The 23,260-nt window shown below is 35.3% G+C and overlaps 1 protein-coding gene across 5 annotated transcripts in view; it reads left to right on the top strand.

Moving 5' to 3' along the window:
- The window catches only part of PTPN13 (protein tyrosine phosphatase, non-receptor type 13), a 223,063-nt gene that overhangs the window by 154,698 nt on the left and 45,105 nt on the right, over positions 1-23,260 (top strand). For 2 of the 5 annotated variants that reach the window (XM_025385717.1, XM_025385715.1), the window contains exons 20-32: positions 608-664; positions 6,803-6,892; positions 7,222-7,329; positions 7,501-7,632; positions 11,300-11,763; positions 13,155-13,286; positions 13,964-14,057; positions 15,043-15,128; positions 16,393-16,552; positions 17,934-18,148; positions 18,266-18,364; positions 20,194-20,558; positions 21,799-21,982. In XM_025385717.1, coding sequence (XP_025241502.1) covers positions 608-664; positions 6,803-6,892; positions 7,222-7,329; positions 7,501-7,632; positions 11,300-11,763; positions 13,155-13,286; positions 13,964-14,057; positions 15,043-15,128; positions 16,393-16,552; positions 17,934-18,148; positions 18,266-18,364; positions 20,194-20,558; positions 21,799-21,982 — 2,186 coding nt within the window. Of the gene's footprint in view, positions 1-607; positions 665-6,802; positions 6,893-7,221; positions 7,330-7,500; positions 7,633-11,299; positions 11,764-13,154; positions 13,302-13,963; positions 14,058-15,042; positions 15,129-16,392; positions 16,553-17,933; positions 18,149-18,265; positions 18,365-20,193; positions 20,559-21,798; positions 21,983-23,260 lie in introns of all 5 variants that reach the window. The other 3 variants (XM_025385719.1, XM_025385718.1, XM_025385716.1) reach the window with 2 other exon arrangements.

Genomic DNA, 23,260 nt, shown 5'->3' with positions numbered 1-23,260 from the left:
CAATTTAATTTCAGTCAGTTTTAAAAAACTTAGATAAAAGGCAAGATTTCATTCTATAGGTAACTATGTGTTGAAAATAGGCTAAGAGATTGATCTTTTAGGAAATATTTTTCGAAGTATATTCACATATAACGGGACCTCATACATTCTAAACTATTTTCATTAAGAAGGCTTTGGTCTACATGAAAATTCATTACATATCAGAAGGAAGATAGTAAATATTCTACAGAAAACATAAAACACTCTTAAAAGGAAATTTTTCTGCATTTTGTATTTATTCATTCTTACTATTTGAATAATGAATTTTCTTTTAACACTTGAACAAATGAAAAACTCATTCCAGTTTCATCATTTTCATGTTTGATATATCAAAATATTTTCAGAAACAATATGTTTGTGTTTAAATTTATGCTGCAAAATAAGTTATTATTCTTAGCTACTATTTAAAATAGTGAAAATGCCCATTGGAGGATGTTTTCTCAATGTAAATACAAAATGTTGCTGCCTTATTGTTTTATTGATTTTTATGAACTTATCAGAAGAAATTACTTCGATATCTAGCATCTGACCATCTTATGAAATGTCTAATAATTTAATTTTGCCACAGGAATGACTATGCATAGTTCTGGAAATTCTTCATCCCAAGTACCCTTAAAAGAAAATGGTAGGTTTACAAAACATTTTTCCCCTCATTTCCATCATTTCTTTTCTCTTTTCTTGTACCTTAATGAGATAGTCTTGGACCTAACAATGAAGAGTCTTGAGTTCCATGCCAAGGATTTAATCTTACATTGAAGTTAAAGGAGAGTTGTATTTTTCAGCATCATGGTGATGTAATGGGACCTCTGACTGAGGCTAATGTTGATGAAATGACAAATTAGATATAAGGACACTAATTGGGAAGCTAAGATAATAGTTCAGGTGAGAGATAATTTCTATTAAAAAGAGTTTTAACTGAGGCAGTTATTTTAAAGGGATGCTTGAGCTGAATCTTGGGGGGAAAGGAGGATTTATTCAGACAGAACAATAAAGATAAGCATTCCAGATCAAGGGCATAGCATGGTCAGAGACATGGAATCATGAGAAAAGAGATTTAGGGAACTGCAGGAGTCTCAGTATGGTGGCATGTGGGGGCCAGGGTGAAGTTTGAGAACTAAGTAGGACCAGTTTTTAATCTTATGCTAAATATTATGAGGAGACTTTGAAGACTTTAAATGCTGAGATTATAGTTTAGAAGGAATCTAAGAAACAAAATCGTAGGGAGAAGACCAGAAATGTCCAGTGACTTGAACATCACTGGCTTCAAAATTTTTAGAATTTAAATTGCAAAGTATTTTCATATACATTATCTTATTTGATCTTTCTGACAACTTCATGAGTAGAAAATGTTTTACTACTATCTGTACACTACTTTCCTCCAAAAATGTTTCAGTCTTAGACTCCTAAAGTTGAAATAATTAAAAGCCTGATGAAGAAAGAAGCCATTCTGTTAATTAAAATTACTAATACATCTAAACTTGATGAAGTTGTAAATTTAGTTTCAATATTCCTATAGCCAGGGTAAAACAGAAGGCATAAGACTGAACTATATAGAATTACTGGGGTTTTTTAGGTCAAAACTGTCAAACACCAGAGTGCTATTTTGTATAATTCTCATTCTCTAATTAAAATACACATACTAATTCTTTAAGAGAGAAAAAATTTTCTTGGAATTAAAATTGCTTTTAAAAGTAAAACTACACACAATGTCTTAAATACTCATAGCAAATGAAGGTAAGGTTTCTTTCCTTCTCATTTTATTTTTGAATGTATCAGTCCTCAATATGAGGGCCTATCATTAAAGAAAAAATTATTTAACTTATGCTTGGACCTAAATTGGTAATCCTGTTATATAGCTTTCTAGTGATCAAACTCCTTACATGAACTGAATTTATACCTGTATACCTCAAATACCTCAGTTATTAACATGTTCATATGGTAGTAGAATGCCTGTATACCTGAAATACCTTAGTTATTAACACATCCATATGGTAATAGAATGCCCGTATACCTGAAATACCTTAGTTATTAACACATCCATATGGTAATAGAATGCCCGTATACCTGAAATACCTTAGTTATTAACATGTCCGTATGGTAGTAGAATGCCTGTATATGTGAAATACCTTAGTTAAACACGTCCATATGGTAGTAGAATGCCTATATACGTGAAATGCCTTAGTTATGAACATGTCCATATGGTAGTAGAATGCCTGCGTACCTGAAATACCTTGGTTATTAACATGTCCATATGGTAGTAATTATTGCGTAACAGTTATTTAGTACATACTGTGTGCCAAGCACTGTTCTGAGCATTTTTTATTATTTCTTATTTAATGCCCACAACAATCCTATGAGGTGAGCGTTAATGTTATTTTTTTTTTTTCCACAAATGAGAAACCAAAGCATAGAGAGTTAAGTTGTGCAAAAGGTCACAAAGTTAGCAGGTAGTAGAGCTGTGATTTGAACAAAGGCAATCTGTTTCTAGAGTCTACGCTCTAATCTACTCTTTAGACCTCCTCATAATGTGATCATGCCTAAGTATTATTTCTCCCTGCTAAACTTTTGAAAGAAGCTAGATAATAACCTATTCAAGTATGAGAATTTTTAATGTGTTTTAGCTTAGGTTATGGTGAAAAAGAATATGAATGTACATTGGATAGCCAAAGAGCATGAATTTACATTGGGTAGTTTCTCTATTTAAACCTTCAGAAGCCTTAAAATCTCACCTGCCCTGGACAGTAGGGCCAATCCACCTTCATATAGAGGTATGCCTCAGTTAGCTTGCAAACAAGGCTATATTTTCCTCAAAACTCTCTTTGAATCTGGCCAAGTAGCCTGAATTAGTACTCTGTTGAGAATCAAGTTTTCACATAATAAAGCATGGCAAACATGTTTTTGCAAATAGTGTAACTAAGGATCAAAAAGTAAAATTACTTGCCCATGTGTCAAATATGGGACCTCTTACTCTAATTTCAGTGTTTTTCCTGCTGGTCAGGATTATTAGATGAAAATTATAAATCAACATCAGTTAATATTAAATCATTCATCACTTAGAACAAGGATGAAGGTATTATATTCACTCTTACCTTTTTTTTTTTTTTTTTTTTTTTTTTGAGACGGAGTCTCGCTCTGTTGCCCGGGCTGGAGTGCAGTGGCCGGATCTCACCTCACTGCAAGCTCCGCTTCCCGGGTTCACGCCATTCTCCTGCCTCAGGCTCCCGAGTAGCTGGGACTACAGGCGCCCGCCACCTCGCCCGGCTAGTTTTTTGTAGTTTTTAGCAGAGACGGGGTTTCACCGTGTTAGCCAGGATGGTCTCGATCTCCTGACCTCGTGATCCGCCCGTCTCAGCCTCCCAAAGTGCTGGGATTACAGGCTTGAGCCACCGCGCCCGGCCTGAAATTTGAAAGAAAAGATAAAAAAGTCATGATTCGTCCAATCTCACGCTTTGAAAAGGTAATATGGAAAGGATTCTTTTTTTTTTTTTGGCCGGGCGCGGTGGCTCAAGCCTGTAATCCCAGCACTTTGGGAGGCCGAGACGGGCGGATCACGAGGTCAGGAGATCGAGACCATCCTGGCTAACACGGTGAAACCCCGTCTCTACTAAAAAATACAAAAAACTAGCCGGGCGAAGTGGCGGGCGCCTGTGGTCCCAGCTACTCGGGAGGCTGAGTCAGGAGAATGGCGTGAACCCGGGAGGCGGAGCTTGCAGTGAGCTGAGATCCGGCCACCGCACTCCAGCCTGGGCGACAGAGCCAGACTCAGTCTCAAAAAAAAAAAAAAAAAAAAAAAAAAAGGAAAGGATTCTAATCCCTTGATTAATTGTGATTTCAAAAACAAAAGTTGCTCAACTTAAAAAATAACAGTCGTTATTTTCCTTTATAAGAGTAAAAACAAAACTATGTAAAACTTTTCCAAGAATTACGTAAAATTGATTTTAATGTTTCTTGTTTTACTGTAATTATTATACAGCAATTGAAAAGTAACTTTTAGCTAAGTTTGTCATGTTGCTTCCTGAAGTGTCCAAACCACAAACTGTAGATGGTCACAAACTTATCATGGTTTGACTTTACAGTGGTGCAAAACAAATAAGCAGTCAGTAAAAATTGTCTTTTGAGTACCCTTACAACCCTTCTGTTTTTCACTTTCAGTACAGTATTCAATAAATTACATGAGATAGTAACCACTTTATTCTAAAAATAAGCTTTGTTTTAGATGATTTTGTCCAACTATAAGTTAACACAAGTGTTCTGAGCATATTTAAGTTAGACTAGGCTAAAGCTAGGACATTTAGTAGGTTAGATGTATTAAATGCATTTTTGACTTAGGGTATTTTCAACTTTTGATGACTTTGTCGGGATGTTTAAAACCTACCACAGTTTAGTGCCTTTTTATTCTTAGTTGGGATGAGAACCAGAGCAACTCAGCCATTAGTCTCCTTAAGCCATTTTCTCTTTCTTCTTTCATTTTATTCTGTCTTTACTGCTTGGAATTTTGTTTTCTGGGAACTGTATGCCTAATGGACATATTAAGTATCTATCATAGAATAATGGATTTCATCAGTGTCCAAGTATCCCAATTCCTGAACAGTGGGTGATTAAATGTGAAACTTGAAGGAGGAAATGGAAATTTAAAGCAATGATCATCATTTAATCATTTTACAAAGCACTTTGATTTAACATGTTCTCTCTTACCACCTCATCAGTGTGGTCACTTAAAGGCTATACTGATTTCAATTCCTAATGTGACCTCACCCCCTTATTTGTTTTATTTAATCGTATGGGTTTTGTTCTGTGTTGTTTTGTATTCGTTCTAGCTAAAAAATAGAGCTAATTGCCTATTTTTTTATAAAAGGATCTTGGATACTTAAACTCATTGAGCAAGGCATTAAATAATGGATGGGCTTTTGCTTAGGATTACCTAATATGTAAAGTATTTCACACCATTGTCCAATGATACTTTTTGTAATTTAATTAATAAAATCATTAGAAATGCCGAATTACCACTACTCTTATTGCTAATAACTAACTTTGGGTCAAAAAGAAACAACAGAATAGGAATATATACTCTACAGAGAGCTAGCAAACTTGCACCAAAACAGTATTGAGATAGAAGGCTAATTCACTCCTGAGAGGAAATTATTGTTGTTACTGTCTTTTGAAATTAAAAGAATTTATTTATACAATATGAAGTATCACATTACATCATTTAAGCATCAATACAAGTTTTGTGACAAAATTACTATTTGTTTTGTGACATATTAATATAGTGTTAAGTCCGTGGGTTGTTATATGTTGCACATACAGAAATAAAGTCTGTTTTCATACTGATTTGGTTGTTACAAAAATGCATACCAAGGTTTAAGGAAATTCTGGCTTACAGTTTAGTGAAACCAAAACCTCTCATTTTTAGAAAGCTTCAATATACTTGAGAAGTATGTAGAGTTGAATTTGAAGATTCACTTTACAAAAATATCCTTAGGAATGTGTTGAACAAACTCACCATCGCCAACACCTTCACACACAGACCAATTTGAACTGTCATTGTAATTGATGTTAGGAAGTGTGTGTGTGTTTGTGTAAATGCTTGAATTGCAAAGTGGATGAATTAATTTGATAAGCATGTCAATTAAGTGTCATATTTATTGGTTTAAGAAGTTATTTGTGAATGATTAGCCTACTTTAAAAAACCTAGTGGAAATAAGAAAAAATAAATTCTAGTTCTCATGATGACATTCATTCAATTTATTTAACTAGGATTTATCAAGTACTGACTTCAGGCATTTTAATGGGCACTGATACTAGTTATTATGTTGAGCAGGTCACAAAGTGTTACTCCTCATCTGCAAAACAATGGTTAAAAATCCCTTTACTTGCAAGATTGTTTCACAAATAGAATTTGAAATGAATGAAGATCCTTTGAGAGTACATGTGCTAGACAAGGAATTATTAACAGGACTATTAAAAATAGATCCAGTTTCTGACCAGGTGCCGTGGCTCAAACCTGAAATTCCAGCTCTTTTGGAGGCCTAGACAGGAGGATCACTGGAGGCCAGGAGTTCAAGACCAGCCTGGGCAACATAGAGAGACTCCATTTCTACAAAAATAAAAAATTAGCTAGGTGTGATGGCACGTGCCTGTCATACTAGCTATTCAAGAAGCTGGGGTGGGAGGATCTGCTTGAGCCCAGTAGTCGAGGCTACAGTGAGCTGTGACTGTGCCACTACACTTACCCTGAGCAGCAGAGCAAGACTCTGTCTCAAAAAAAAAGAAAAAAAAAAATCTAGTTTCTTCTTGCTATTTGACTCAAGAACCTATTAAGAATATTTTACTAATTATAAATTTAAATGTCAACCATTAATTAGAAGGAATGTTTTAATATATTGAGCACTGTCAAATTCAGGGAGTCGATTGTGGTGTAACAGACAGAAAACCTAAATTGAAAAGTTCAGCTCTTTCCTGTACTAGCTGACTAAATTTGTGCAAATCATTTAACCTATTGAGGTTTATTTAATCATTTGTAACTGAAATACACTTATTTCAAAAGGATAGCTTATGAAGAATAAATGTAATACGTAGTCATTTTATAAATTATAAATCACTATAAAAATATAAAATGTTAACAGTATCAGTAAACTTAAAATATATGTTTAAGTGACTGAGCAATTAACATACTTTGTTAACATTTAAATTGTTAAAACAAACTGACAGTCTTAATGCCTGAGCATGTTATATTTATTTTTAAATTATAAATTCCCAATAGATGTGCTACACAAAAGATGGAGCATAGTATCTTCACCAGAAAGGGAGATCACCCTGGTGAACCTGAAAAAAGATGCAAAGTATGGCTTGGGTAAGTCACTGTGAGATTCTTGAAGGTCTATGATTCTTGAGGATTCAGAGGAAAAGTCTATAGCATAGCATTGGCATTGCAGCACCAGCTCACTTCTGATCTCAAGATACTGACTGGCTGCCCACTCACAAGCCCATCACCCTACCCACCCAGTCCACCAAATGCCAAATATGAGATGCCTACAAGAAATACTTCCACCAAATTTAATATGTGTTACCTATTAATCATTTGGTATCAACAGTCCCCACATTTCTGTGTTTCAGGCAGGCTAATCATTAGTCTTTGCAAGCAGCAATATGAAACTCTTTTTTAAATGTGTTGTTTTACAGGATTTCAAATTATTGGTGGGGAGAAGATGGGAAGACTGGACCTAGGCATATTTATCAGTTCAATTACCCCTGGAGGACCAGCTGACTTGGATGGATGCTTGAAGCCAGGTACTTTACATTTTGGTAATTTTCTAAGTATTTTCTGACAGGCATAAATTTGCATGGGTGGAGAAAATGGAACTTAGGCCAAACAAAAACATTGAGAAAGAGATGATATTTCTAAGATTCAGAATAAATGTATCTTTGTTGTTGAAAATACTGGATTCTCTATTTGTACAGGAGACCGTTTGATATCTGTGAATAGTGTGAGTCTGGAGGGAGTCAGCCACCATGCTGCAATTGAAATTTTGCAAAATGCACCTGAAGATGTGACACTTGTTATCTCTCAGCCAAAAGAAAAGATATCCAAAGGTAATGTTGTGAATGTCTCTTATGTATTCTATGTCACTTTTCTGTCTCATTCCTTTTTAGTGGTATTTGCACAAAAGTGGATTCATTGTGTACAAAATTGATGCAACTTAAGTAAACTCTGATTATTTCGTGTATTCCATCTCCTTTCTCAAATCAGAGATAGAGTCATTTATCATTGTGTAGTTAATATTACATAACAGTTATATCTAAAGTCCTGTCCTGAACCAGATTATGAAAAGGAAAGAACAATCACCAAAACCCAGAAATTTTAAAACAAGAATATATCATTTTGTCTCATTATGCCAGTCTTTAGCAGTTTAGAGACAAAGCACTTGATGAAGATCAGATGACCAGCATTTGAGCTTCACCTGTGCCTTTTATTAGGTGTATGACTTAAGTCTTCTTGAGCCATAGTTTTCTTTTGTTTTTACTTAAAGAGTAGACAGTGATCTTTGTCCTGCTTTGTCTGCCTTGCACAGAGTTATTTGTTATGAGGATCAAGCGGTAGCACAGTGTTTGTGGAAGAAGCACACATAGCCCCTGTGGCATAGAACAGTGCAGTGGGAAACAGAGAGGGTTACAGAATCCAGGGTCAGATTCTGTCTCTACCACCTAAAACTGTACACCTCGAGCAAATCACATGAACCTTCTAAGTCTCACTGTGCTCATATATCAAATGGTGACTATAAACATGCTTATCCTATAGATTATGAAAATTAATTGAGATAATGCATGTAAAGAATGAGCACATTGCCTGGTGCATATGAAGCATTTAAATGTGAATTTTAGCTGTCATTAATATTGTTCTTCAAAAACGTTGAAGTGCTAGATACAAGTAAGTTACCTTCATGCCAAAGATACTGTGAAATACATAAAAGAATTAGTAAAAAAAAATTAGCCAAAAAACAATTTTAGATAGTGAATTTTAGACATAGCTTTGGATTCTTACGATAAAATAGAAGATGAAAAACATGAGCATATTGTATGTTGTGACAAAATCTTATTAAAATATAGATAAGTCATTTTGACTATGGTTTCTTCTTACTGAATATTATATGCATTTTGTATGTCTGTATATGTACATATGTAAATAATATGTTACACACTTGTTTACTGTGAGCAAACACAATGGATAGACGGGAAATAGAAGACACCACCACTGCCCACAGGAGCCTTATATAATCTAATTATAATTTAGTCACATTAGGCAAAGGAAGACAACTGCAGTTGGAAATGTTGTAACATACTTCTAAGTTTAAAGCAGCCAAGACGAGAAATTTTTCATTGGGTCCCATTATTGACCATTTTTTAACCAAAAGGATCATAGGAATTAAGAATAAATGTATTGCCCCCTGAATAAAGCTCTAAGGGATTTCCATCTTACTCATGCTTTCAATAGATGTTTATAGAAAATTTATTCATTTGTTCAACATTTGAATGTTCAACATTCATTTCTTCAGTGCCTGTAATGTGCAAGATAAAAAAACTCTGCCCTAATGGAACTTACTCTTTATCAGGGGAGGCAAGTATTCTTGTCTGACTAGACAGATTTTTAATCGTAACTATGGTAAGTGTTAACAAGAAGCCCAAGGTGCCAAGAGGGCATATAACAGAGGAACTTTACCTATTGTGAGGATCAGAGGAGGCTTTTCTTATCAGCAGAGTTTTGTGTGGTTTGTTTTTTCTGTCAATGTTAAATAAAAATTAAAAGCATAACGTTAAAAGTATACATCTGTGAAATTGTTTCTTCAGAAAGCTAGGTGAATCTTATCATGGTATGTAACTATTTTGTAGTGTCACTTTGAAAAGAGTTAAAACCCAAAAGAACTTAGAAAATTACCAATGTGTATTCTAGCTACCCCTGTTAATTGTTAGGCACCAAAGAGGAAGGTTTTTAGTTTTGTTTTTGTTTGCTAATTTTTAAAGTTACAGAATACATACTCATTTATTAAAAATAAATCCAATATATACAAAACGTATGAAATAAGAAGTCAAAGTCCCCTTACCCCATTTCCTAGGGAAACTTTTTGGCGTACATGTAGCCTTCTGTGTAGAATAGATATATATGTGATGTATGTGTGTGTGTGTGTGTATATATAAAACAACATATATGTACACTATTTATTTTTTAAAATCTGTCTTATACTCTAAATGCCATTCTGTAACTGCTTACTTAACATATTCTGTTGCTATCCATGTGCATGCATATCTTTTTAATGCAACATTATATTTATGTTATAGACATATCAAAACTTATTTAACTTTTCTTCTATTGTTATGTATCCAAGTTAGCTATAATTCTATTATAAATGTTACTCCAATAAATACGCTTTTTAACACACCATTGAAAATGTACGTATTTCTAGAGGTTAGTTGCCTGGAACTAGATAAAAGAGTATGTACATTAAAATTTTGACAAGTGCCACCAAATTGGACTACAAAAAGTTTTACCAATTTATAGACTAACCAAGTAGATATAGCAGTGCTTTTCTCCTCATACCATCAGTGGTGCTTGAAATTATCAGTCATTCTCATTTTTGTCAGACAAATAAGTAGAGAACTGCATTAAACTGCAGACCCCTGAGCAATAGTGAGAATGACTTTTCATATATTTACTATTTGTATTTTACTCTGAATTTCCAGTCTACATATCCCTTGTTCCATGGGAGTTTTGAAAACCTCTTTTTTGTTGAATTTTAGCAACTCTTTGTATATTAGGGATACTAATTCTTTGTTTATTGTTTGTTGTCAGAAATATTTTCTCTCTAGTTGCTCATTACTCTTAATTTTTCCCTTGTCGTCAATTACTACATAAAATTTTTAATTTCTTATAAATTCCCATCTTTAATTCCCTTACATGTGCCTTCGGTGGTTTGTGTTTTCAGAAAGCTTTCTAAAGTGGCTTTTTGTTTGTTTGTTCTTTGAGACAGTCTTGCTCTGTCACCCAGGCTGAAGTGCAGTGGCACAATCACTGCTCACTTCAGGCTCTGCCTCCCGGGTTCAAGTGATTCTTCTGCATCAGCTTCCTGAGCAGCTGGGACTACAGGTGCACACCATCATGCCCAGCTAATTTTTGTGTTTTTGGTACAGACAGGGTTTCACCATGTTGGGCAGGCTGGTCTCGAACTCCTGGCCTCAAGTGATCTGCCTACCTCGACCTCCCAAAGTGCTGGGATTACAGGATTACAGGCATGAGCCACTGCGCCTGGCCTAAAGTGGCTTTTGATAAGAACTATATATAAGCAATTTGGAGTTGCCTTCCATGATAATCACTTGGAGTCCAAAAAAATGCAATCTAGTAGGTCAATATAAAGTAAGTGTGCAAATAACTATTTAATAAGGACAAAGTATGTTGGATACTAAGAAAATAGAAATTATCTATGGAATCAGTAGAGTCTTCACAGAGGATACTGGTTTGAAGTGGGTCTTGGAGAATGGAAATGGGCAGTTAAGGTGAAAAGGGTATGCATTTCAATAGAGGTTGTCACAAGAATGACCGAAGGAGAGAGACAAAGAAAGTCTACCAAACACATGACCTGATGGTGTTTTGCATGTGCTATCCTTATAAAATCCTTCCAACAACCTTCAGGAAACATTGTGTATGTGTGTAAGCACAAGCATGTGTGTCACTAACTTGTTACTCTCATTGATGGATTTTGACTTTTAGTGCCTTCTACTCCTGTGCATCTCACCAATGGGATGAAAAACTACATGAAGAAGTCTTCCTACATGCAAGACAGTGCTACAGATTCTTCTTCCAAGGATCACCACTGGTCACGTGGTACCCTGAGGCACATCTCCGAGAACTCCTTTGGGCTGTCTGGGGGCCTTCGGGAAGGAAGCCTGAGTTCTCAAGATTCCAGGACCGAGAGTGCCAGCTTATCTCAGAGCCAGGTCAATGGTTTCTTTGTCAGCCATTTAGGTGACCAAACCTGGCAGGAATCACAGCATGGCAGCCCTTCCCCATCTATAATATCCAAAGCCACTGAGAAAAAGACTTCCACTGATAGTAACCAAAGCAAAACTAAAAAGCCAGGCATTTCTGATGCAACTGATTACTCGGACCGTGGAGATTCAGACATGGATGAAGCCACTTACTCCAGCAGTCAGGATCATCAAACACCAAAAAAGGCATAGTTTAATTTTAATATTTTGGTTTTCTCATTTAACAAAGCAAAATAGCAGCAAATACATTACAGAGCACAATAATCTACAAGATACTTTCATTATTCTGGAAAAAAGAAATAGTTTATATCTTCTAATTGCTACTGCATTTGATGCTAACTTTCAGAGAAATCCACAGCTTTGGATGATAACTTTAAATGGCTATGACTCTGCAAAGTTGCTGTCTAATAACCCAAAGAAGGAATATGCAGATTATGATTGTTTTCTTACCAGTTGTCTCTGGTATATTAATGTTTATATTAATAAGAGAGTTTTAATATCTGAAAATTGTTTCTAAATATTTCATATAATGGACATTTGAATTTACTATTTATAGTCTAAATTATTCTGAAGTTCTGAATGAATGATAATAACGACATTGAAAACAGCTCATTCTGGCTGGGCACAGTTACCCACATCTATAATCCCAACACTTTGGGAAGCAGAGGTGGGAGGATTGCTTGAGGCCAGGAGTTCAAGATCAGCCTGGGCAATATAGGGAGATCCTATCTCTACAAAACATTTCTTAAAAAATTATCCAGGCAAGGTGGCATGTATCTGTAGTCCTAGCTCCTTGGGAGGCTGGGTGGGAGGATTGCTTGAGCCCACAAGCCCAGGTGATCGAGCCAGACCCTAACAGAAAGAAGGGAAGGAAAGGAGGAGAGGAGGGAGAGAGATAAGGAAGGAAGGGAAGAAAGAAAGTAGCTTATTCCTAGAAATGATATAAATTTAAACCCAAATTCACAAGCAGTTTTAGAAAAAAATCTTACGCCTTTCGTTTACTGAAAAATCAACCTTCCTCATAAGAGTTATACTCTTATTAAATGGGCTTAGCTGTTGTTCCCATGTTTATATTATTGGATTAATATAAGTAATGTAAACATGAAACCTCATTTTAGAGGCTCGGGTTAAAAGCTACTGCTTGATATATATTGATTATTAAAGGAAATAAAACTAATTTGTAAATTTAGGAATATAAAAAGCATTGGACCAGGATTATATAAAAGCCAAGTTTGAACTGCGTTCTGTATAGACTTCCATCTACCATATCTAGCAGTTTGACCTGAAGCAAGCTCTTTAATCTCTAGACTCAGTTTCCTCAACCATAAAATATGAATACATTGGACTAGAAGATCTCTAAGATCTCTTCCAACCTTTATGTTCTTTGACTATACTGTATCCTTTAATATCTTGCTTTTTCTTAATTTTTCCAAAAACACATATTTGTCTTTCGGTAATAATTCATTTTGACTCTAGTCAGCTTTGTCCTGAGCTAGGTTTAAAAAATAAATTTTAAAAAAATTATAATTCATTTTGACTCTAACAAGAAATCTTTGTTTGTTTGTTTTTTTGTTAAGGAATCTTCCTCTTCAGTGAATACATCCAATAAAATGAATTTTAAAACTTTTTCTTCATCACCTCCTAAGCCTGGAGATATCTTTGAGGTTGAACTGGCTAAAAATGATAACAGCTTGGGGATAAGTGTCACGGTACTGTTTGACAAGGTTTTCAAATGTTTTCTCTTCTTTAATTTCCAGCAGCCTATTGTATGTCAACTTTTTAATTGAATTATTTTGCATCAAAAGGGACACATCAAATATTTCCAGAATCCTAAAATTGAATTATATCTTAAAACTTTTTTAAAAATTTTGTTAGTCACTTTCTCCTGTGATTTTAAAAAAATTAGACAAACACTACTTTTTTCTCCATAGATTTAATACTTGCTTTATCTGAATATAAAACTTGCAAATTATAAAATTAATGCAATGCTTTTTAGATATTTGACAGTTTCTACATGAGCATAGATTATATATCTCTAAACTACATTATTAGTAATTAAAGACTGTATATTTCTATATACTCTCCATAATATATAATACCTTGTAAACATGTTAGTATCTTAAAATTAGAAGTTCCCAAGGAATATATATATATATCTTTAAGGTAGTTAGAATGTGAGTATAGGCTATTTGATAAAATTATTTTTGAATTATAGATGAAGATACTATCCCTCATTAGTATACTAATGAATATACTGTACATCAGCATGTGCTGATGGGATGCCACTGCTTTGGCTGATGAATTGAATCCTTTCTAGGCCTGAGAATTGAAAGAGAGTGCAAAATTTTTCATATTATAAAATACTATTTTGTCTTTTTCTCTTTAGGGAGGTGTGAATACAAGTGTCAGACATGGTGGCATTTATGTGAAAGCTGTTATTCCCAAGGGAGCAGCAGAGTCTGATGGTAGAATTCACAAAGGTATAGTGTTTACATTATGTAGGAATTATGTACATGAATATTATAGCAAATAGATAAGGAATTATAAAGTTGATAACTGATCTTCAAATTTATAATATGAAATAAGAACATACTCAATTATAAAACTGTAGCATTAAGAAACTCTTTGATGCCATTTCAAAAACTATTCTTCCCAGCTTATTTTCTAGTATCAGAAGATATCTATACATCAACATTGTGTGGGAAGTTAAAAAACTTAAAAAGGAAAGAAAATATCTAGACAGTGCTTTCATTCATATTTTACATGTACTATGAAGCAAATTGCTGTAAAAACACTGACATCTACACTTGTTTTTTTGTTTGTTTATTTTGTTTTGTTTTTTCAAGACAGAGTCTTGCTCTGTCACCCAGGCTGGAGTGCAGTGGTGCAATCTCGGCTCACTGCAACCTCCGCCTCCTGGGTTCAAGTGATTCTTGTGCCTCAGCCGCCCAAGTAGCTGGGACTACAGGCACACACCACCAACTAATTTTTGTGTTTTTAGTAAAGACAGGTTTTCACCATGTTGGCCAGGCTGGTCTTGAGCTCCTGGCCTCAGGCGATCCCCCCACCTTGGCCTCCCAAAGTGTTGGGATTACAAGCGTGAGCCTCTGAACCCAGCCTGATGTCTACAGTTCTAGTAAGAACTAACTAGGAACTTTCCTCCAATCTCTAAATATTTATAGTTCAACTTATCTTTTCTCTTGATTTAAATTTATTTTTGTAAAGTTATTTTTCTAAAATATACTTAACATTAGCCATAAAATTAGGGAATAAATTAAATAACATATTAAAGAAACTCTGTAACACAGTTTCTTCCAGAGTTTGCCTGAGTCTCTCCTCAAACAAATTAATATGAAATAAGGCCATAAGATTTAAGTAATAAGAAATAAGGCCATAAGATTTAAAAGAACATGTAGGATTTTTATTTATGATTTGTTTCTTTCAAAATAACTGCCTAATTTTTAGGTGATCGCGTCCTAGCTGTCAATGGAGTTAGTCTAGAAGGAGCCACCCATAAGCAAGCTGTGGAAACACTGAGAAATACAGGACAGGTAACAGATCATTACACCAACCTTTTACAGTACCTTAGAAGAGCAAAACAATGTGTGAATAAAATCAGTTCTCACTGAGATCTCTAAATTTGTTAGCTAATCCAGAAACCAAGTCTGATGTATATAACTATCTGAGTTGTTTTTTCCTTCCAAATTGAAATGCAAGTATTACAAGACATTTTTTACTGAGGAAGCTGACTTTCTATGTCATATTTAGCGTTTACATTACCAAAGAGATCTGATGGGGGAGGGGTGGAAATTGCGTTTTAAATTTGTTGTATAAACATCTGATTTCTAGTGATTTTCACTCTTATTCTTTAGCCTGAACATAACATTTATTTTGTTGAAGTGCATTTTGAGTCAGGGAGTCTACCAAATTATCTATAATGGTCTTTGGAAGTTTTTGTTGTTGTTTTGAGACAGGGTCTTGCTGTGAGGCCCAGGCTGGAGTGCAGTGGTGCAATCGCGGCTCACTGCAACGTTGACTTCCCTGGCTCAAGTGATCCTCCTGCCTCAGTCTCCCAAGTAGCTGGGACTACAGGCGCGTGCCACTATGCCTCGCTAGTTTATTTTTTATTTCTTGTAGAGACGCGGGTCTCCCTATGTTGCCCATGCTGGTCTCGAACTCCTAGGCAAGAAGTGATCTGCTTGCCCCAGCCTACCAAAGTGCTGGGATTACAGGCAGGAGCCATGGCACCTGGCTTTTTTTTTTTTTTTTTTTTTGAGATGGAGTTTTGCTCTTGTCACCCAGGCTGGAATGCAATGGCATGATCTCGGCTCATTGCAACCTCTGCCTCCCAGAGTCAAGCAATTCTCCTGCCTCAGCCTATCACGTAGCTGGGATTACAGGCACCCATCACCACACCTGGCTAATTTTTGTATTTTTAGTAGAGATGGGGTTTCACCATTTTGGCCAGGCTGGTCTCCAACTTCCAAGCTCAGGTGATCTGCCCACCTTGGCCTCCCAAAGTGCTGGGATTACTAGCATGAGCCACTGCACCTGGCCATTATCATACATTTCTAACATGTATTATATTTATAATAGATTATTTTTAATCATTTATCTTTCTATACAGAAATGTAATAAAAACTTGATTTTGGAACCTTTAACCCCTTGCTTTTGTTCCTCTGTATTTTTTTTCTCCCTCTTCATTTGGTGGACCAAATTTGGTAGTTACTTTAAATGATTTTATACTGTTAAGTCCTGAAAATGTATCTATTTTCTTAACATTCTTCTTAATTAATGAAATGCTATTTTATCCAGGTGGTTCATCTGTTATTAGAAAAGGGACAATCTCCAACATCTAAAGAACACATCCCGGTGACCCCACAGTGTACCCTTTCAGATCAGAATGCCCAAGGTCAAGGCCCAGAAAAAGTGAAGAAAACAACTCAGGTCAAAGACTACAGCTTTGTCACTGAAGGTCAGGCCTTGGGAGACTACAATCTCACCTTGAAATTATTCCTCGCTTATTCAAAATTTGATTTTTACATTTTGGATTACAGTTAATGCCCTAGTTTTGTTCATTATTCTTGCCAAGGGCAAATAATAATCTGACATAGCACCATACTGAATAAAGACAAACATATTTGCAGCTCATAGTCTGAAAGACTTTGGATAATGAAGTCATGCATGATTATGGTCTTTTAAAAATCCTTTAAATTGTTGTAAAATTCGAAATGAAATTTAGTAAGTGAAAAGATGCCTTCAAACCCATGTGAAACCTTGACCCTTAGATTTTTTTTTTTTTTTTTTGGAGACGGAGTCTCGTTCTGTTGCCCAGGCTAGAGTGCAGTGGTGCAATCTTGGCTCACTGCAACCTCCACCCCTGGGTTCAAGCTATTCTCCGGCTCAGCTTCCCGAGTAGCTGGGATTATAGGCACACACCACCACACCTGGCTAATTTTTGTATTTTTAGTAAAGACAGGGTTTCGCCATGTTGGCCAAACTGGTCTTGAACTCCTGACCTCAGGTGATCCACCCTCCTCAACCTCCCAAAATGCTAGGATTACAGGCATGAGCCACCACATCTAGCCCCATCATTCTTTCTTTAAATCAGTTTGGTTTTTTTTTAAACACCCAAATCAACCATGAGCAAAGACTTTAAATATGTTTTTAAATTATTTTCTGGTTATTGTTCTTTTAATTTATTTAACTGATAAGAAATTTATTGAAATATTGCAATTTATCTAAGTTAAATTACACCTCCCCAGAATATTACAATGTCAGTTTATTTCCACATAACCTCCTCTAACGTTTATTTTGTTCTTCTTTTCATCTTTCTCACACTGTATACCTGAATTTCTCCCATATCTGTCCTTCCGTGGAATTTCCCCTTTTTTTTTTTTAATCTATTGTCATACTTTGTTTTGTTTTGCTTTTGTAGAGATTGGATCTCACTGTATTGCCCAGGCTGGTCTCAAACTCCTGGGTTCAAGCAACCCTCCTTCTTCAGCCTCCCAAAGTACTGGGGTTATAGGCATGAGACGCTGTGCCCAACCATAGTGTCTTTTAAAATACATGAGTTTGATGCATAATTCCATTTTCAGAATCCTACTTTCAGAATTCTCCTTCCTAATCAAACAGCTTAGTTCATGCAGTTAGTTGATAAGATTTCTTAATGATGGAAATAGACTGTAGAATACGGCTTCAGTATACTATAAGAGTGCAGTAAGTACATACAGAGCTGTAAATATGGGAAAATAGACTTTTTAAAATGTGTCTAGAAGTATATATGTTTGTATGTTCATATGTAAACACAGCATGTTAACAATATCTCAATTTTTTTATATATTTTTCTCCAGAAAATACATTTGAGGTAAAATTGTTTAAAAATAGCTCAGGTCTAGGATTCAGTTTCTCTCGAGAAGATAATCTTATACCGGAGCAAATTAATGCCAGCATTGTAAGGGTTAAAAAGCTCTTTCCTGGACAGCCAGCAGCAGAAAGTGGAAAAATTGATGTAGGAGATGTTATCTTGAAAGTGAATGGAGCCTCTTTGAAAGGACTATCACAGCAGGTGAGCCCCTAGCATGTGGAGTATAGCATTTTTAATGATGAGATGGGTTGGCCTTTCAAAATGGTTTCATAATGCTGGTTTAACTGTACCTTCATTTGTCATTCATGGTATCCCCAGGAAGTTATATCTGCTCTCAGGGGAACTGCTCCAGAAGTGTTCTTGCTTCTCTGCAGACCTCCACCTGGTGTGCTACCGGAAATTGATACTGCGCTTTTGGTGAGACTTATGAAAAGTAATTTACATTTTTATAGCATATCAACTTAGCAACTAGCTAATTCAGCTGTGTGGTTTCATCATGAATTGTTCTCCTGGGTTTCATACCTGGCTACTTGTTTTAGGTAGGCATGTTATCTTGTATGTGACAACTTCTTTGAATGTATTCCATATTTGTATAATAATATAAAGTAATTTACTTCACCTTCTCTTCTCCCCTTTCCAATTCCGCAATTCTAAGATTTTGGGGATTTGTTTCCTAAGCATAAATAGAAACAGAAAAATACATAAAGTAATGTTACAAAAACCTTTTGTCTATTTCTCCATTGAACCAAACAAGGAAAAGTGATTCTTATTCTGAGCTAGTTTGGATTAAAATGAGAATTCTTCAGAATTTTAGCCTTTTTTAACACAAAGTCACAGAGAAAGGGATATGTTTATCCATTTCCCTTTTTTACATCAAAGAATAGCTGAGGGATCCAAAATGGTGACTTATAAATTATTTACTGACAGGTAGGAATCTGAATGTAACCGAATTTAGATTTGACTGCTCACGGCTCAGAAGCCGTACACAAGAAACAAGGGTTGGTAGGAAGAGAAGCAGGTTTATTTGGAAAGCCAGCAAACTGAGAAGATGGTCATCCTAAAATACTATCTCAAGTCAGTATAGATTTCAGTCTCTTTTTAAGTTAAGGGCAAGAGGAAGAGAAGGGGATTGAGATCAAGAGGTGACCGAAGACCACAGACATCTGGGTGCCAGCAAAGGCCCGAGGAGGTTGGGAACCTCTTTGTCCTTAGTCAGGTGACAAAGCTCCTATAAATCTTTAACATAACACAGATAGTTGTTTACATACTTCTTCTTTGATCCCAGAGTTACTTTTTAAAACTACATGATTGCTGTTTTTGCATATTATCTCAGTGCTCTAAAATTATCCTTGTCTACGTGCAGAAATGGATAAAGGCCTCTTAAACAAAAGTGGAGTTAGTTATGTTCATTATTGCTGTTTCAGTGTTACATAGACATAGATGATACTGTTCTCATTAAAGAAAGACTGCTTTTGGCCTGTCTACTTAAAATAGCCTTCTGCTACCAGTGAATAGTGACTCCTGGGTATGAAAGGCAGGATTATCTGGGCCAGAAGTTTTAACCCTTATTATGGGGGAAGAGGAAAATAATATTATTAGGAGAACATTAATAGGAAAATAACATTTCTATGAGATGCATTATAAATAGCATTTTAAAAAACTACATTGATTTGAGGCACCAGATAGGAAAAAGTGAATGGAACTCTCTTGATGTGCATATAAGTTGGTATCAGTTTTTAGAAAACAATTTGGAAATACTTAAATAACCTATTAAAAATGTGCTATATTCTGGCAGTATAGAAAATTACAAAGTAATAGAAACTCGGGTAAAAATTTACATACAAAGAGGTTCTTCTAGATTCCTATTAATAATGAAAAGCTAGAAACAACTCTATGTCCAATAAAAGGAGAAGGCAGAAATAAAGGTATAGCCATCCACTGGACCATTATACAGGTATTAAAATTGTTTTAAAGTATATTTAAGGACTTAAGAAAATATTTATGATAGAACCCTAATTTTTGAAAATATGAGACAAAATACATATTACTCTAGTTCTAACTCAAGATATAAATTGTACAATATTAACTGTTTTATATATTATTTTCTCTAGTGAACATAAATTACTTTTATTATCAGAAAATTCAATGCATATTTTAGTAGAAAGTTGTTCAATGGTTTATTTTCAAATAAATGCTTCTAAAATTCATAGAATGGTCACGAATCTCTTTAAATGTGTCCATTACAGACCCCACTTCAGTCTCCAGCACAAGTACTTCCAAACAGCAGTAAAGACTCTTCTCAACCATCGTGTGTGGAGCAAAGCACCAGCTCAGATGAAAATGAAATGTCTGACAAAAGCAAGAAACACTGCAAGTCCCCATCCAGAAGAGACAGTTACAGTGACAGCAGTGGGAGTGGAGAAGATGACTTAGTGACAGCTCCAGCAAACATATCAAATTCGACCTGGAGTTCAGCTTTGCATCAGACTCTAAGCAGCATGGTATCACAGGCACAGAGTCATCATGAAGCACCCAAGAGTCAAGAAGATACCATTTGTACCATGTTTTACTATCCTCAGAAAATTCCCAGTAAACCAGAGTTTGAGGACAGGTATCATCAATATAATGGGAACAGCTCAAAGCAACTGGTTGTTTTTATTAGCAGTAGCAGCAACATGCATTTCTCTAAGAATGAAATGTATGCATCTGTGACCTTCACAGTGGTTAGGCAGAGGATGACTCTATTGGATGTCTAGCTATTGTGACTGATTGTTTTAGTTAGCAAACCAATAAGCTCTCTAGTCAGTCAGCCTGAGTCTTTCTTCCCTCTTGAGCATATTTACTGGTAACTAAGAAAGTTATTTGTATTGCACCATTAATCATACTACTTAAACAGAAACAGAAGAGACTTATTTAGGCAGTAACACAGTGGGAGAGTAGGGAACAGAAATATAGAGGGGAGATAAGGGCAGAGAGTTTGCAAAAGGTAAGACAAAGAAGATGGGGAAAAGAAGAAATGATTGAAAACATAGAAGCATACAAGGAGAAAGACTACATCAATACATCACATAATTATTCATACATTTTACTCTTTGTTTATGTCTTTGTATCTATCCACATCCAACCATATTTGTTCAAGTTTTTTTCCTTCATATTTTATCCAAAATAACCACAGGAGTCAGACTTTTATTCTTCTTTCTTCTTTTCCTTATTATGTTGAAACACACATTAAGCTTCTGATAACATTAGCTTCAGCTTTGAATTAACAACTAGAAATCAAAGAATTCTATTTAACCTATCTTGCTGACTTTATGCAACTTAAAGAGCTTCGTCAAAATAGAACCTAGGCCGGTGCAATGGCTCACATCTGTAATCCCAGCATTTTGGGAGGCCAAGGCAGGCAGCTTGCTTGAGCTCAGGAGTTTGAGACCAGCCTGGGCAACATGGCAAAACTCCATCTCTACTAAAAATACAAAAATTAGTTGGGTATAGTGACACACACCTGTAATCCCAGCTACGCGGATGGCTGTGGCAGGAGAATCACTTGACCCTGGGAGGCAGAGGTTGCAGTGAACCGCGATTTCACCACTGCACTCCAGCCAGGGCAAGAGAGTGAGACCCTGTCTCAAAAAAAAAAAAAAAAAAGAACCTAGACAGGGAATAAATTATTGTTATTTTAGCATTTAACAGATATGGAGTAAATTCATAGTCCAGAGTCATACAAAAAGTAACTGGGATCTCAGTTCAAATCAGACATGAATATTTGTTAAGCATTTTCTGTTTCTGGCACAAACTTACCATATTGACATTGAAATGTATCTGAAAATAGTCTTACTTCTTTGTCTCTGTAGTAATCCTTCTTCCCCTCTACCACCGGATATGGCTCCTGGGCAGAGTTATCAACCCCAATCAGAATCTGCTTCCTCTAATTCGATGGATAAGTATCATATACATCACATTTCTGAACCAACTAGACAAGAAAACTGGACGCCTTTGAAAAATGATTTGGAAAATCACCTTGAAGACTTTGAGCTGGTAAGTTGTTTTCTCTATATTAAAAAAAAAAAAAAAAAATCCATATTTTTTAAAAGAAGGTGTGTTCATAAAGTTTCCCTTTAGGGAAAAAGCTATCTTTTAAAATAGCTTCATATTTGTGTCTAATAAATGGATAACATATCTGGTATGTTTCTATGCTGAGAAATTAAGAAATAAGGCAAAACGACCTGAGTATAAATCCTGATTCTACCACTGACTTGCGACAATTTGGCAGACTCCTATGGACCAATCGCTTAATTCTTCTGAGTCTTGGTAGCTTTGACTATAAAATGGAGCAAGTTACCTCACAGAACTGTGGTGAAGATTAAATGAAATAACATATGTAAAGCACCTACTATAGTATCTGCTACAGAGGAGACCCTTAGTAAATATTAGTTTTGTCTGCTTCTCAAATTCTGATGAGTTACCTATTTAATTTTTAACCAAGTTTGAATGTAAGTTTTTTTCTCCTCCACACTTTTTTTGTGTGCTCAGATGGCATCCCTTACGTTGTAATAATAATCCTAGAACTTCTAAACCTACAAATAAGATCTGGAAACAAAATTTCCAAGTATAATATCCTTTACATTGATTGAAAGTTGGCCTTTTTAAATACTGCTTTTATTATCCAAGTAATAAATGTTTATTGTAGAAAAATTATTAAACAGAGAAGATTAAAGCCACTATAATCTTATTACCCCAAAACTGTTAACGTTTTGGAGCTAAGTTTCCAGGTACTTTTTTTTTTTTTTTTGGCCTATAATTGTGCATGTGTGTATTGGAGATGAGGGGTGTGCAGCATCTACATCTTCAGTTTCATTCTTAGCAATGAAGTAAAAATAATCTTTAATTTTTCTTAGAAATCTTTCACCCTTGTAAGCAACCTCTGTGTCTCATTTGAAATCTTTTAAAAGTATATTTTATTTATACAACAAAATTAATAAGATTGTGATAATCACCAAAAGACTTCATATTTTTACCAAAAAAAAAAAAATCTTTTTGTGACTCTTTGCATCTGTTTAGAAATATGTGGCTCTTTGCATTTTAGAAATATATGAATTTTTTTTCTGAACCTTTCCTCCAAAAAGTATTCTGTGATCATCAAAGTATAACCACTATTGTGTCCTTATTTATCCTAAAAATATAAGAATGAAAGCATGAGTAAATTCTGTCTCTGCTGTCTCTAGACAAACACATAATGTTGTACTTAAACTTAACTTTTACATGGGATGCAGTCGGGGGACAGTCTGTCTAGAATCAGACAGACTGTCTAGAGTC

Source organism: Theropithecus gelada, chromosome 5 (assembly GCF_003255815.1).
Source record: "Theropithecus gelada isolate Dixy chromosome 5, Tgel_1.0, whole genome shotgun sequence".
In the NCBI taxonomy this organism is placed as follows: Eukaryota; Metazoa; Chordata; class Mammalia; order Primates; family Cercopithecidae; genus Theropithecus; species Theropithecus gelada.
Note: the sequence above shows the minus strand (reverse complement) of the source record. Positions and strands in the feature narration are given on the sequence as shown.